At 35.6% G+C, this 16,846-nt stretch overlaps 1 protein-coding gene across 1 annotated transcript in view; it reads right to left on the bottom strand.

Moving 5' to 3' along the window:
- Positions 1-16,611, bottom strand: part of WDR19 (WD repeat domain 19) — a 34,662-nt gene extending 18,051 nt beyond the window's left edge. Inside the window, exons 1-18 of the mRNA XM_030449647.1 lie at positions 16,551-16,611; positions 15,377-15,457; positions 13,094-13,206; positions 11,634-11,807; positions 10,360-10,441; positions 9,649-9,810; positions 9,436-9,550; positions 8,635-8,741; positions 8,128-8,250; positions 6,684-6,833; positions 6,002-6,149; positions 5,184-5,388; positions 4,510-4,669; positions 3,841-3,951; positions 3,480-3,589; positions 2,340-2,397; positions 1,287-1,427; positions 1,093-1,175 (exon numbers count right to left, since the gene is read on the bottom strand). Coding sequence (XP_030305507.1) covers positions 1,093-1,175; positions 1,287-1,427; positions 2,340-2,397; positions 3,480-3,589; positions 3,841-3,951; positions 4,510-4,669; positions 5,184-5,388; positions 6,002-6,149; positions 6,684-6,833; positions 8,128-8,250; positions 8,635-8,741; positions 9,436-9,550; positions 9,649-9,810; positions 10,360-10,441; positions 11,634-11,807; positions 13,094-13,206; positions 15,377-15,457; positions 16,551-16,592 — 2,165 coding nt within the window. The 5' untranslated portion in view covers positions 16,593-16,611. The remainder of the gene's footprint in view (positions 1-1,092; positions 1,176-1,286; positions 1,428-2,339; positions 2,398-3,479; positions 3,590-3,840; positions 3,952-4,509; positions 4,670-5,183; positions 5,389-6,001; positions 6,150-6,683; positions 6,834-8,127; positions 8,251-8,634; positions 8,742-9,435; positions 9,551-9,648; positions 9,811-10,359; positions 10,442-11,633; positions 11,808-13,093; positions 13,207-15,376; positions 15,458-16,550) is intronic.
- Between the last annotated feature and the right edge of the window lie 235 nt (positions 16,612-16,846).

Below are 16,846 nucleotides of genomic sequence, written 5' to 3'. Positions count from 1 at the left end.
AAGAATGTGTGAAAGAGTACAAAAGGCCACCAGTGCAGGTGCAGTTGGGATTACTCCCATGACTGTGTGCTTAAGGCCAGAAGCTGTACAGAGAACTCCAAGCAATTAGAACCAGATTCTCTGAGGGATTAAGTCTGTAAGAGCAGAGCATGAAGGAACTCTGAACTATGTCAGTCCTTCTGTAACTACAGCTTCAGAAGCTGCACACAGGGATAGGATCTATAAAAGCCTGAAAACCAAGCTGTGGGCCTCACAAGAAAAAGGATAAGACAGACTGAAGCGAGGCTGACCTTACATCTCACCTCTGCCTAAAGGATAGAGCACTCCCCAGACCAAGCCTCCTTCTGCTAGAGTAAACAAAGCTTGCTGTTCCCCCTTTCCACATCAAAGCTATCACTACATGCAAGCTACCATACTTAAGTGTTTGTTGTCTTGGTCTGTTCTGATGCCACTGACGTTTCTGTGATGGAAAAAGTTTCCAACCTAATGTTTAGAGCACTCATACAAAAGAAAAGGGTTTATTTCTGATCTCTGCTCCATTTAGTTTTTTATGGACTTTATGGAATAAAAAAAATGGAACTTGACAAGAATTAATCCCTTAAATCTCTCAGTAAATTGTACTTTTCCTCTGGAAATGTGAAAATAGTCCAATTCACTATTAAAAATATATATTGAACATAATGCCAGTGATTTTCATTATTCATGACACAGACGCCACTTAAACCAGGAGTTTAATACTCAGACAGTTGGAAATCATTCTGTCTCAGCTGAATTCTGTAAATGAAGAAATTTAATGAACTAAACGGTAGCAGCATGAATAAAATCATCAAATTCAGTGTGCATATGCTTGCACAGACAAAGGACTCAAAACTGCAGGTAACCTTAGACATAACACAAAAAAAGAAAAAGGAAGATGATCTCCCATTTACAGTAAGACTATATTTAACACAATATAAGCCTCTGAGAGAACACAGTTTTTCTTTAACCTTGGCAGAGGGAACAATAAAATCAATGAAACAGAATTAATGAGATGTTTGTGCTATTCAGAGAATCATTCTTTTCCAAAGAAATTTTCCTTAAACCTGTACTTACCAGTTTTTACATCGGATGTATACTGATGCTGCCTTGTCATAATATTGTCCATTTTCAAAGAGCTGAGCAGCTTCTGGAAATTGCTACAAATATTGAAAATAATTAAAGTATAATTTCTAAATTAGATTACAAATAAATAGATAGCTTAATGAATTCACATACTCAGCCTTAGCCTCATTAACTCTTTTGAATACCTTCATAGTCTCCAAAATATCTCCACAGTCTCTTTTTAGTAATCTGCTGGGATGTTTAATGGCCTGGTTCACCCCTCGATGGATATCTCCCATTCGAATGGCCATCCGAGCCACTCCAGCAAGGCAAACTTCATCATGTTCCTGGTACTGGCAACCAAATGAAAAGCAAAAGCAGTAACTATACACTACACATCAGAACTACCAGGTCACAAAAGCCACAGTAACCAAGAACTGAAAAAAATTAACACAGCATTACATGGACTTGTTAAACCAATTTTGTCTCAAAATTCATGCTTAGCTGCAGCTATCACTTATTTAGAAGAACTAGGTTTACTCTTCTTCCTAAGTTTTTTCTTTAATTTTAAGTCACAAGATCTGCCCAGGCTAAGCATACATGGGAAGAATCTGTTTTACAGACAGCTCAGTACTACTGTCCTCTTTTCTCCAAAACCAAAAGTAGAAAAAAAAAAGAGAAATTACTAGTAAGATATTTAATTTTTTTTAAGGCAGTAAGGCCACTAATGTTTCATAAAGCCAAATGGCATGAATTGAAAAAACTTTGCTATTTCCCCTATTATGTTCCTCTATTATTATTTAAGCTGAGCCATAACAGACATTTTGCAAACTATGGGCAATAATGCCAGCACAAGGGAGGATCTACTGAAAATTATATTTATTTTCTAACACAATCTTTGCTTTTCTATGCACAGGTAACAAAGTGAACTGAAGAACAATAGTGAAGAAGAATAAAAGTAAAAGCAAAGAACAACAGAAGTATAATTAGGACTTGTCCTGTAACAATGAAAATCCTAGCAATGTTTTCTCTGACTTTTGCACATTTATTATAAAGCTGCTTGAATGATAAAAACCTAGCCTTGTTTCACCATGCTAACACAATGTCAATACTGCTTTGTGCCTAGATACTGCTTTGTCTCTATAATTCTGTATATTAAAAATTAAATAGTAAAGGCTACCACCCCAAAAGCAAGTCATACAGATTTAGAGCTGAATAAAACAATCTGAATTCAAATGAGTATGACACAAAGGAACTACCTCATTGTTTCCAGTGATTCCTTTCTCATAATGTGCCAGAGCGTTAACATAATCACCCCTAAAAGAAAATCAAAAGTTATATGGAGGAATATTTTTGATAGGAAGAGATGGTTACCTTCCAGTCACACAGATTATGAATGTACCTGTCTTGCTTTAGACATAATGACTCCATACAAAGATGCCAAGTATGCAAGAGATGGACAGTTCCCCAGTATGTGACAGCACTTTTACAACCTATTACTCAAAGCTGCTATACTAAGAAAAATACATCTATACATCTCTCTTAAAAGACAGGCAAAGAAACTTTCCACACAATATGCCTCAATAATCTCATCTCTACTTCCACATTTTTCTGGAAGATAATAAAATTAACCTTCTAAAACTATTTAGAATTTTTGCACCATAAAAATGAAGGCAATTCTTTTTTCCTTAAGAACATTCAGAACATGTTGCAGATGGCTGCATTGCTCCAAGTGCCTCCGTTCCTTCCTTTCTGTGACCAACAAGACCAAAAGTGCCAGGGGGAAGGAGTTGCCAAAAAACTCTATCACAAGAGAAATGTTTTTCCTTTTAGTTTAGACATTAAACAAACAAGGTTTTATCTGGGAAAAAATAGCTATAAAATAGACTTAAAATCATGGCAAATGATTAATACCATATCTCTTCAGGGACTGGCAGCCTTGAAATTTGATATTCCTCTGTCTAAAATACATAAGAAAATGAAGGCTACTGGGTATTTAAGGAAGTCAGGCAAAAGACAAAGCTTTCATCCAAAGAAAGAGGTGTTAAATGGTGCAAACCTTCTCTATTTTCTAAGCACTTGCCTGCAACAAAGCATTTATTTAGTAGATTATATTATTATGTAGTGGACCTACAAGTTGCAAAGAACCCACATACACTGAAATGAATCAAAACTACTAGTTTTGATTATCTAACTAATTATTTAACTACTAGCAACTACATATGTTGCTAGCAAGAAGTACTCCTTACAAAACTACTCTCCTTGGACTATAGCTGCAAGACTCATGAAGTCCTCTCTCAACAATGGAGTCAGATGGAGTATCTGAGATCTAAGTACATCTGAGAAGCATGACTGTTGGGTTAAATATTCTTAAACAGCAACTTTACAGAAAAACTTACAGGAATTCAAGCTGCATTGCATATTCCTTTGATATGAAAGGGATCTGGTCTGGGGCCAAACGCTTTGCCATCTGAAGTGCACTGTCCCAGTGCTGCAAGTCTTTGCGCATCTATTAACAAAGAACAGTAACATTTTCTGATGCAAATATCAAATTCTGAATTCTTATGAACTTTGGATTATCTTAAATACAGAGTTCGTAAGAGTTAGATAATTTTTGAGTGAGACATTAATCCTAAAAGAACGTGTCAGATGCACAATGGTGAGAACAAAACCATAGAATTAGCAAAAGGTAAAATATTCTAACATTAAAGTTGAAATAATATCAGCAGAAAAAAAAAATTACACATCTTAAATTAATACCTCAAGTGCAGCAACAGGACAGGAGGATGCCAGATATAAATCCTGAGCCAGATTAAAATCATTAGTAAACATAGCAAGATGTCCTGCTAAAAGGTTGTGGTCTTCTATTCCCTGTAAAAAGATGTGAATAAGCGCAAAGGTAGTCCAAAACAGAAAAGTATTAAAACCACATGTATTGGATTCTACAAACCAGAAAAAGCCCTCACACTTTCTTACTGTAGCTGAAAGCAACTACAGTTAACACTGTCTAAAATCAGCACTTTCAATAAATACATTTTAAGGTACTATTTCATGCACACCTTTACTTGTATAATTGCAATATAGTTTGGTTTTTTTTTTTAATTTAAAATAATACTAGTGGCCTTAAGTATTTTCTCAAAAAGAACAATGGAAAAAACAGCCTCCAAATGCCCGAGATGTGAATATATTTTGCTGCTCTCAAATGCAAATGCAGAAAGGAATGTTATGCATTCCAGTAGAGGCTGCAACCACTTCAAGGGTCAACCAAGCAAGACACGTGTGGTTTGGACACTTCCTCCTCTGTAACTGTTAACCCCCTTGAAAATAATTTACCTACTTAAAAAAAACCCATAAGTATAAGAATTTAGCAACTTTTAAAGAAGCATTAAATCACCATATTTCCTATTAATAAGTGACTTTACATTTTACCTTTATTTGCTCTAGTGATGTCACCATCCCAGCATTCCCAATTGTCCGATAAACACGTATGGCAAAATCCACCTCCATATGATGTAAGGAAGCTTTGGCCAGCTCATTCCAACCAGACTGGCTGTTCAGAAGTCTGCACACCTCCCATGCTTCAGAAAACCTACAGAAGGAAAAATACACTTAAAACTAGTATTACTCATACTTAAAATTCCCTATTAACATTTTATGGGAGGGAAAACATAAGAGGCATTTACTCCCAAGCCATGAGAGAGAGAGATGTCAGGAAGAGTGGAGAAATACAAATGATTAACTTACAGCTCTGTTTCTACCACACTTTTTCAGGTAAGCATCTGCTTTCCCTACTCTGCTATTCAATTATACTAATTTTGCATTGCTTCATTACAGTGGGAGTGGAATATGCAAGAAGCACCCTTAGCCAGTTTTGGAAGAGCCACTGTCACAGCAACCTGAATCAGTCTTGAAAAAAGTTACTTTAGCTTTTCCTTGACAGTGGAAAAGCAAATAAAGCACCACTAGGTCTCTTATTTCACTTGGTCTACACAGACAGACTCATGGATCAATCTAATTTATCAATATTCATTCTAACATTTTATAATCACCAGGATACGCTATATTGCACAGAAGTAAACAATTTAATTAAAATGCAGATGTACCTTTTCAACATTAAAGTCTGAGTAAGCATTTGTGCCAGCTCATTAGGTCCAAAGTCTTTCAAATTGCCAAGGAAATGGTGAGTGCTTAGATGGATATTATTTGTTTTCCCACTCTGAGTCTGACAAGTTAATTCTCCATTATATAACAACAAAGGTTTATGGGAAAAGGGGACTTCCGTACCACCTGCCAGAATAATCTTTGATCCTAAATTCAAAGATCAGGAAGAAAAGAAGGCATTATTTAAAAAATCTCTACAGGGCAGAAAATGTAGCAAACAATCCCAGAGGAAACAAAACAGATTTGCAGGGCATTAGTTCAAGGTGTCTAATTCTGGTAGTCACCATCTCATGTACAGTGCATATTTTTCAGTAAAGTAAATATATATAACTCAAATCTTTCAAACTACTATGGTCATTTCTCAGATATCTGTAGGAAATTTTCTTTCTGTTTATCTGTCATAAATACAGAAATTGCTGTGATTATAATTTTATTTAAGAATGCATGAGCATACAAGTTTTATTACTCTGATCCTAAGATTTTGCCATGAACATTTCAAAACACAATTGAAGTACAATGTGTAAACTTCAGGTGGAGGATTATAATAGCAAGAAGCTCAGGGAGTTAAGACTAAAATGCTTTATGCTTACACGGAAACTTACAAAACAATTTGTTTTCTATTTATCAGTTGCACTTTAAAGCCTCTATAGTATTATTTATTTTTATATGGCGTTATGAACACATTTAAGGCAAATAGACTCTTTACATGTTTTACTTTATTAACTAAAGCAGTGAATAATTTTTTTAAGCATCTACATACCTTGAATGGTATTGTTATGAAAAACATAAGTGTACACTTTATCGTCATCAAAAGCAACAAAAACACCTTTATCCATTGGCCAGTTTTCCCACAGGATACCTTTAATAGTTGGTGAGAAGTTTGGAATCTCATACAATTTATCATTTATCTACAAATAAAGCAAAAGTAAAATTATAAAAAGTAACTAAGGAGACAAACTAAATATGTATACAAGTTATGATTTAAAAAAAGGAGTAAATAGTGCAGAAATATCAAAATTGTATTTAAAAAGTCATCTTACAAGCAGTGACTGAATAACAGAATAGTTTAATTTGGAAAGGAAATAAATAGAGAAAATTTATATAAATGTTATTTGCTTGTCTTAGGAAAAAGGCATGGGGATAGGCAATGAAACTAGCAATGTTTGCTAATGGGCTAAAATATCTGTGCTTGAATACACAAAGTCACATATTTCTGAAAATTACTGATCAGGAATTTAGTATAATGAAATTGTCCTGATCTAATATGACAGATTCTATTTCTTTATATTACCATTAAATTATTGTTGAGCTTCACTGGTGATTTCTTCAACCAGCTTACATATTTGGAGTGACAAAAGCTCCCTCATGCTCTATTAAAATCACTATATAGTTGAAGACTCTCCTTGTAAATACAGTTGTATGCATATCTCACACCAACTTACTGGACAATAGACAAAGCCATCACTTTTGTCATCTATGAAAGCCAATCTGGTTCCATTGGGGTCTGGAAAAATTTTTCTCACACTGACAGGATGCCGATACTCATTCACATACTGCCAGTCCTCAATGTAGAAATAATGAATAACTCCAATCTAGTGAGAAGGAACAGGAAAGATTAATCAATTAAGTGGTGAGTAGATAATTAACTTGTTTGTAGTTTCTCCCAGCTTAGAACACTGAACATGAAGCACATTTAAAGAAAAATACTACCAGGTGAGTTTCTTTGGCTTCCTTCTTCATTCAGAGCTGGTTTTGGGAGGACAGGAAAACCTGAGGCTTTCTGGGGGATGGGGAAAGGAGGTGGAAAGTTTAGGGGTTTTCTGTTCTTTTTTGTTGTTTATCTCACTCTGCTTTGTAGACACAAGATGTATTTATTGTGCAGTTCCCTAAACAGGGGAAATGCTTGCATTATGGGTGACAGAAACCTAAACTTCAAACAAAACTGAAAAATTTGCCTCCAAGAAAGAACCACACATTCTTAAGAACACGTGTACCTAAATCAGGGGAGAAAAGCAATCAAACTGATTTGTGATTTAGGCTATATTTAAGGCTATACTTGAAGCAAATGTAAAATTTGCACGCATCAATTGAATCACTTGCAAATTTAGTGCTTCATATTTATCAGAACCAGTTCAGTTACTGAGGAGGTCGGAAAGCCCTCAACTGCTGCAAACCCACTCTTCATCAAACCAATGATTAACATCAAAAGTAGTGATTCTGCCTTTTGTCTGGAAGGTCAATACATCAGTCTGTCTCACAAAAAGCACAATACTACAATGCCAAATGTGCCCTGTATTCCCAGTGCTAGAAAATACTAAAAGGAAAGAAACTACCCTTCATGCATGGGAAAATATCTGGAAAAATCCATAAGCACATACACATCCTTCCTTGGTGCCATCCTCATCCTGTCTTTGTTGAAATACCTAAAAAGATTTCTCTTCAGGCCAAGACTTTAACAGCAACTCAAAACGTTCATTTATTCTATCACACTTGTTTATCTAAGATTCCTTTTGTCTAGCACATCACCACTTAAATCAACACATCTGCAAAGGCAAGTGGCCTACTTTATCTCACATCTGGAAGACAGTTTGATTGCCAACCCTCTCATTCAGGCAATAGAAGTAAATTCTGCTTTGAAAATCAGTGTTTTGCAACAAACATTAGAAAAAGCAAAACCTAATCTTCCTGCCAATGCATCTTATATAAATGCAGCAGAAAACTGGATGCATTTTTTACTGTACTTGCATCAAGTTACTGTGTAGAAAATAATCCACTGTAAACTTCTCAGAAGCACGGGTTTTTTTCCTAGAAGTAGAAGTAATAATCCAAACAATTCAGATGGAAATGCATTCCATCTAAAAAGATCTTCAAAACCAGAATACTCACATCTGTACCATATATGAGGAAGTCACTTGTTAAAGCATGGCACAAAATTCGGTATTTATCATCATCTGATGGGAAGAGTCTAGTTTCTCGTTCTTCCTGAGCATCCAAACCTTCACTTTCTATCTAAACATGAAGAATAGGATGAACTGAAACATTCTACTATTGAAGTTTTTGCCTGTATCAAACTGTGAGTAAATGAGATGAAGCCAAACATGCACATGCATACCTTAAAAAGCCAGCGTCTGCTTCTGCCACATTCCCACAAACACGTTTAAAATTAAACTTATTAAATAGTTCACAAGAAAACATTTTTTCTTCACCTGTTCTAGATTAGGCTGTATTTTTTAAGTCCACAGGAACTCCCAGTAATAAAATTCTAAAGAATTTTAAATTTTTATCTCCAATAATTGAACATCGCTCCTTTTTATCTCATTTTCAAAATTAAATTAACTTGTTCAGCTTAGATCAGCACATCAGTTCAGCACTTTAAATTGCCAGAGCTCTTACCATGTGCAACTGGACTTTACCCTCAAAGAGGGCAGCAGCATAGTCGGAATTAAGGTGCATACTTGCTACTGTGCCCAGGTACTCCATATCTTTAAGCTTTTTTACATCTGAAGAATGAAAAAAGAAAGAAAAGGTGAAAATATCTTGATTTTTTAATGGGTCTTAACTTACTATCTAAATTTGCTGCTGAGATTTCACCAGATGTGAAAAACTCACAACTAGAGATGGAACAAGTTACATGTAAAGGGACTTTGTTCTCTGACTTAGCAGTTCTCTGACTGCTAAGAAAGCACAAGAGAAGCACACATCCTGTGCTACTCTGACTAGTGTTCTTACAGTTTTCATTAAAGTTATCAGTCAGAAAAGGTGATGCTTAGAGAGACACGAAAGCTTTTAATCCAGTGTAAAATTTGGAAATAGCCTAGCCAATTTTACCTTACCCTACACAAACAACACGAACATCTACCAAACTAAGAATTTAAGCCCTCTGATCATATAGCCAAACTTGATACTTAAAGACAGCCAAATTACATCTCAAAAGCCTAAAAAGTTCCTTCATTACTTAACAACATGATCTAAAAAATACAAAACAAAAAAGAAACATTCTACATTTTGTTACCAACACCTTGAATCTAAAGTTTTATTTCTATTATTTTCAATGTCTTGTCTCGATTGCCTCAGTTTGCAATTCAACTTGTTATTGTACCATGTGGAATGTCCAGAACTGCTAAACACAGTATTGAATTCATGAAGTAAGACAAAATGATGCAGTAGTTGTAAAAGAACTGAATTTATGCTTACTATTCTCTCCAAGTGCATAAAACCAAGCTCGATTGTTCATTCCTACAGCCAAATGATAAACACCAATAGCAACAAAACTCGGCTCTACTTCAACAGAGACTCTGACTGGCAGCTCCTGTAAGAAAACAAAACAAAATACAACATTTTTCATCCACTGTTAATACTTACTTTACTTGTATCTACAGGAGGTTTAAAAGGAAGAGGTTATCATACTCTCTCCACATGATTTGCTACAGTAACTTCCAGAAGAGAGGTGAGGCATGCAATCCGTGTACTGCAAGTATCTCCAAGGATTGGGAGCTTTGTCAAGAAAACGTGGAGGGATCCTCTTCGTGTAGACACTGCCAACAACTGCCCATCATCTGTCCAAGAAATCTGATCTACACCTAAAACAATAAAACAATTAAAAAAAAACAACTTTAACTGGAGTATCTACAGTTACTACAAAAGTACAAGAGGAGTTAATGGTGATAACTTATTACCAAAGAACACAGATAATCTTGTAACTGTGTTCTGGGAGCCACAGGCTCCTGTATATCAGGATGAGAACAAGTTAAATATTATATATCAGTACAAGAGACACTAAAAAGCACCAAAAAACCCCACCAAAAATAAACATGGAAAGAAGCAGAAACTAGTTATGTATATTATTTTAGTAACCTGAATTTACTGTATTACAGATTCAAAAAACCAAAACACTAACTGATCAAGTATGATTCAGAGGGCCATACTTCTCTATACTTTGAACAGATATGTTCCCATTGTGCTATGGGTCACCTAATAAATACAAGTTGGAAAAGAAAAAATTTACGATAAAGTCTATTTTTACACATTTTCTCTAAAACCAGTACTTTCACTCATGTAAACAGTCACCATCAAAATTCTGCTTTTTACCTAATTTGTAAAAAATTCTGTCCTCTTGACTGTTAGCATACCTTTGCTTTCATCATCCAAGTGTATTATGGCATACATTTCTTGCAAGTCTGACAACTCATGGATTTTAATGCTAAAACAAAAAAATAAACAGTCATTCTCACTAAGAAATCTCACTCACCATAAAATGGAAGAAATCTAACTCAATCAAGATACCCTACTGGTGCAAAAAATAGAGTACAAATGCAAAATGCCTTCTGTTTCCTAAAGAACAATGCACACATTGTTATCCATCACCCTAAATATCTATGCACTACCAATGTACAAAAAGACTTGCTCAGAGGACTGAAATTTGAGGAAAAGGCACAAATCTAATTTGAAAGAACTCAGGGATGGCAAACACAGGCTAATATTTCCTCCTGACCTGTTACAATGCTGGTTGAGTTAAAAAAACATTTCATTTGATGGACAAACACTGCTTGAAACAGATACAAAAAACTACTTCACATAAAGAAAGGCAGAGTCAGAGTTTACTTGTACTGCCATGTAACAATATATGGTGAAGAAACTCTTGAAGAAAGAAGACTTCTTGTATAATAGCTCAAGTGCTTGAAGTTACACCATGCTTTGCTCATAGTTATCCCACTCTTGATGTGCAAGTGTCATAGATCAGCAGCCTGTTAAGGTCACACACAGAACTAAGGACAAACAGACTCCCTGTCATCACTCCACTCCTTTTCCATTGAAAAGAAATTCAGGCATCACAAAATAAGGAAGAAGCAGATGAGGAGCTAAAAGAGATATTCTGTCATGTACACAATGTATTTTGGAAAAACTCCAGTCTCTAGTTTTTTTTTTCCTAAATTGCTTACACATTTATATTGTTGTCTAGACTGCATGTAAGACCAAACACCAGGGAAGAAGATATCAGGACATCAGCATACTCAGTACAGCCTTACATTAATAGTTCTCCTATTGCTAAGCAGATGTTTATGTTCAATCAATAAATTACAGTGAAGAAATTTGGACATTTTTGTGGCCAAGAAACAAAGTATAAAAGGAGAGAATCAAAAGGAATAATTTATACTAAAGTTTAATTAAATTTTATGTGTTTACAATTAATTACAATAAAGTTAATTATAATTGCAGATATTTTATTAAAAGTAATCTTCTCCTAACTTTAGGCAAAGAGGTAGCTTCTCAGAGCAATTCATCTCATCTTATCTGCACTGACTTCTTGAAGCATCAGGGAGCCTAGGTTTAATGCCAAACAGCTACAGTTTGTGAGATTAATTCCATCCTTTATGTACAAAAATATTACTTACCAATTGTCTCCACATGATGCAGCTTTGTTTAATGACTGTGATATAGCAATGCTGCTTAGATTATTCTTATGATTATGAGCTTGAAAGATTTCTTGACCTATCTCACTCCTGTGTGTAGAAATCACTACAAAACACCCGCGTGAGAAACCAATCATAATGTAGCCATCACCATACCTGTCACAAAAAAACCCACAACAATTAAGAGACCTGCTTATGCAATAAGTGATATGCATTTTCTGTCAGACTACTAGGGTAACTGTTAATGCCACTCTTTAATAGAAAAATATAAAATTATGGGAATTTATATATATAATGTGTAACAATACAGCATAAAATAAATCAAGGGGAAAACCAACCAATGATTCTTGAAGGACAAAACCATTTTTGTGCCCAGAGTTCAGTCATAAGTCATCTTTATTCTCTTTTCTACATTCTATTATGCCACTTTACTTTCAGCAATCTGTATACATGGAAGTGATGGCAAGAGAAAGACCTCTGGTATCTTCATTGGAATAAGCCTTCCAAAAGACAGAAACTTCCATTTCAATGTTCTGGATGACTTGGTCCATCAGAGCTATGCTAAATATAATAAGGCCACTCATTTTGTCCTTAATGCATACTACTGCAAACACAGTGGAAGCATCAAAGCTAAAATCTCTATTAGTGAATACAGAGTCTATTTACTTTTCATGGTGTAAAGAAGAATTAATGAGGTTAGGGCGGGAATAGTTACAGCATGTAGGGATGAATTCAAACAATATCTCATCAGTTTAGATACAAAAAACAATTGCAAGGGAAATAGCCCAGGTATTCCTTGTTAAGAAACGTGACCATAAATTAAGAAGCACATAGCTATGGGTTTTCTTACACAGTTGTACCATAAAGGGAAAACTGCCAATTCTGTGTTGTCTGGACAAGTATTAAGACACTGTGTCATGATTCAAAGATACAGAAACAGTAAAGCCACTTTTTGGGTACAGAGTTGAAACTTCTATCTTGGGATTCTTGATTCTTCAAAGGAATATTACCAATTGGATTACATAGAAGGGAGGCTTCAAGCTCTCTGCACAGCTTTGTAAACCAACAAATCACCTGAAGGATACTACTCCACCCCTAGCTCTTTCACCAATCACTCATTTACACAGGAAACAAACTGTGTAAATCCCTATTAAATCCTCAGTTTAGTCTACTGTTTAAGCAGAAACAGTGCTAGTGTTCCAAAGCTAAGAGGACCATCAGCATTAATATTTGAAAATACTGTTTTTATGGCCATTGAATTACCAAGTAAACAATGACACAATGCAGGCTTCTTTTGTATTAAAAAGGCTACAATCCATCCATTAAAATTAATTATAAGTAAGGGATATATTATTTAATTTCTAGAACTACTACATCAGAACTACCTGGAAAATCTACAGCTTCTTAATACTTGAATACTTCGTTAAGAAAGTTCTGCTCACCATCTGTAGGTTACAATATTGCCATAAATCTGCTGAAATGTCACATCAATTGGGTTATCAGGATCATTCAAATCAAAAAGAAAGAGAGTCTTCTTGCCAACCACTACACTTACCTGCCAATGAATAAAAAGAAAAATTAACTTGGTAAGAATGGCATAACTTTAAAATAAGGCCCTGCATCTTCACTAAAAGATGCAATTTAGCACTTTCAGTAATCCTTAAGAATTGCATGGATCTGAATTCTGAATGTTAACCAACAGTGGAAGAGTTTTTCAGGATATTCCCCCAGTGGTTCACAGATCCAAATACAAGCCCAACAGAACACACATCTCAAATTCAAGGCTTTATACCACAGAAACATTAAGTTAGCTCCATTTCCTCAGGGGAAAAGGCAGCAGATCACACGGAGTTATCCTGTTGGGCTCACCTGAGTCACACAAAACTATCGCAGGTAACTCGCTGAGATTTCAAAGACAGAAAGGTAATTGCAAAAGAAACCACCTGTTCATTTTGAATTAAAGATGCAATAGTTACACTCTGATATCAGTCTAGGTAAATGCATTTTATTTGATGAGGCCCACAGAGACGTTGGACTTCATATGGAAAGACAGGTTGAACTTTGGGGTGTTTTTTAAGATTATTTTCGTTATTAGAGTGTGCGTTACTGGCAGGCAAGAGCAGAACACTCATTTGAGAAAAAACAAGGAGGAAGAGCTGGTTTCACCTTATTTTTTGATAAACATACCTAGAAGGGCTAATTATAAGTTTACTTCCCATTGCTTTCTGTTACAGCTCTCCTTGTCTAAAAAGACGACAATGGTTTATTCCTAAAAAAGCCCTGGAAGAATGAAATATAAAGCTAGTATTTTCAAATGGAGAAAAAAAGGGATTATGTTGACCTAAAAATCCATTAATTCAGAATTACAAACTCAAAATCTGACCTATAATTCCTAAAGCTACCTTAAATATATAAATAATGTTCTCTGCATTTTAGAACATTTTGCTTATAATTCCACTGCAGTTTAATGATGAAGTATTACTGTTTCTTAAAACTGTTCTAAGAAATTACAGGAATAATTTTATGTTGCAGATCTAGATACTAACTCAAGAAACACTTACCTTGATCCATCTTATTGGTTGTTGCTTTATTCTGATGTCACACCTAACAGCTTTGAAGTGACCATTACCAAACCAAGCCCCCTGCCCCAGCCCAAAAACAGGCACCAGGACTGTAAATACCATGTGGTTTAGAGCTGCTGACAGACCATCCAAGCACAAACACCAAGAACTAGAGAACTACAGGATGTTCCCTAACATTTTACAGCAAACTTGAGAACGGTAATAAAAAACCTGCAAAGCCTAGGCTATGGCATGCCCCAGGAAACAGCACAAGAAATCAAGGCCCCCAGTTGCTTCATTTTCAAAATTAAATTAAATTTTAAATGTTAATTAAATTTCCCAAGGAAGCACAAAATATTTCACACCATGAAGAGAGACAAATACTCTTACAGATCCTTGTCAAAGTAAACATAGTAACATCTTTTTTCTTGACAACTGTACTCCATAGATTAAATCTGACTGTAAGAATTATGCTGTGTAAGGGTATAGATTTAGACAAATTCCAATGCAGCCCTACCTTTCTATCCATGGATTTTCTATGTCTTGTCTTGGTATTTCATTGCTGATGGTTTAAGAATTTGAACTGCTAATAGTTATCATTACCACATTTTTCTGTACTACACCATTGACTGATCTGCTGAAAAATGAATCTGTGGCAATTTAGGCAGAGACAAGATCATGCTCATCCCAGAGATGGACACCTCAGAGTCTTATTGATGCTGAGGTTTGCATAAGATGTAAACCTAGCAAGCAGTGATCTGTTCTCAAAACCCAGAACTGAACATCTGCCCTCTGATAAGCAGCATCTCTGCAATGTTATCAATAATGCTCTCTTTCCATCTGCCACACACTGCAAATACTGTTCTGTATTTATACTGTATGCATTTCTTAAGTCCCTTCAAACACTTTCATCTATTAAGTACCACCACTGCAAAACTGCTCTGTCAGTTTTGTCATACTGCTCACCACTGCATTTTCACAAACACATCCTTAATGAACAACTTTCCCTAAAGGAAAGTTTTGGTAAAGAGAAAATAGATCTTCAATAGCCAATTTTAAGTCAAGGAGGAACAAATGGCTTCCTGGCTCACACTGGTTGGCAGCAGAAACTCTGAAACATCATATTACGACTTTTTGCTGTATTTTGTTTTATTGACTTCTTACTGTGCTTTCCTTGGTTGATACTCTTCCATCAGTCTTCATAACTGAGAACTGTAAATCACTGGGATCTGAGCTCACTGAGGTCTGCAAGAAAGAAGTTCAGATTGAGAAATCAACAATTGATGTAACAAATACTAATTATTATTAACATAGTAAATAATTGCATTATTTCTGCCCTGTACATTTTAGGGTTAAGGATGGAAAGATAGATAGATAGATAGATAGACAGACAGAGACACAGACACATAAAGCTGTTATTGCATTAAGTACCAAGACTAAGAAAAAAGCTGGAGAAAACATGATCTCTGTTTGAATCACAATGACATGTTATCATGGAGCATACTGAAAAAATATCCAGGAAAGTAATTGGAAATACAAATCCAAACAGAGAAGGAAAAAATCCAGATCAGGAAGAAGACTTGCAAGATGGTATTATACAGACAGTACTAACTGGAGCAGTACAAATACAATTTGCTCTAATGCAAATTTAAAGAAAGACAAAAAATAAGGCATACAGGTTAAAATGCTTTGTACCTTATGTGGTTTTGGTAGTGATAGCAACCTAGTTGCTTTTGTAGCCAATATGAGATTACAAAACCTCATAAGCAAGCCTTGCTTAGGTCTCTCCTTTCTCAGCTACACTGCTTCCATTGCCTAAGCACAGATACACTCTCATAACTACATATGTAAACAGAATGCTTGATTAGAGACCCTGAGGGTACTTGGAGGAAGCTCTGGAATCAGCCTCTCCGTGTTGCAATGGAGGTGCAGCCTGGGAGTAATTCTTGAACAGAGGCACAATTCAAACCAAAATAAAAAAGTATTCCTAAAGACCTTAGGAACAGTCAAGTGAGAGCTACCCTCTGTTGGTGCTGGGGAAGCAACCTTTACAGACTGTGCTCCAAGGATCTGCTTGGAGCAGATACAAATCAGCATCAAGGATGAGAAGAAGCATGTACAGACCACAGCAGAACTGCAAAGAACCTGGTATCATAAATCATACTACATAACACAGAGGCTCAGATGCTTAGCTCTGTCCCCATGACACATGAGGTTTCCCAAAGGCTCCTTGTCCTTGAAAGCAGTGGAACTGAGAAAGCATAAGCTCCCGAAGGTCCCAGATTTCTCAGGAGTATTAATGCATGTCTTAAACTCAAATGGAGGTTATAAATACTACCTGTCTTATAGTATCCCCTTCCTGATTGCTGATAGTAATCATTTTGTCTTCACCACCCAGAGCCAGAAGGTTTTCAGTACTCCAACAGCCACAAGTAATCCTCTTAGTGTGCTTACCTGAAAAAGAAAGAAACCTGTGCAACATAAATAAACAACCACCAAGAAAGAAGTATCTGGGAAATATGTTCTGTTTGGTCACTCAAACAAAGATTGTCAGAATCTGAGACAACTTATCAGACAATTACAAATTCAAGAGTCTTTTTTTTTAAAAATCTTCTCCCAGATGAAGTCTTGACC

This window comes from Calypte anna, chromosome 4A (genome assembly GCF_003957555.1).
Source record: "Calypte anna isolate BGI_N300 chromosome 4A, bCalAnn1_v1.p, whole genome shotgun sequence".
Classification (NCBI taxonomy): Eukaryota; Metazoa; Chordata; class Aves; order Apodiformes; family Trochilidae; genus Calypte; species Calypte anna.
Note: the sequence above shows the minus strand (reverse complement) of the source record. Positions and strands in the feature narration are given on the sequence as shown.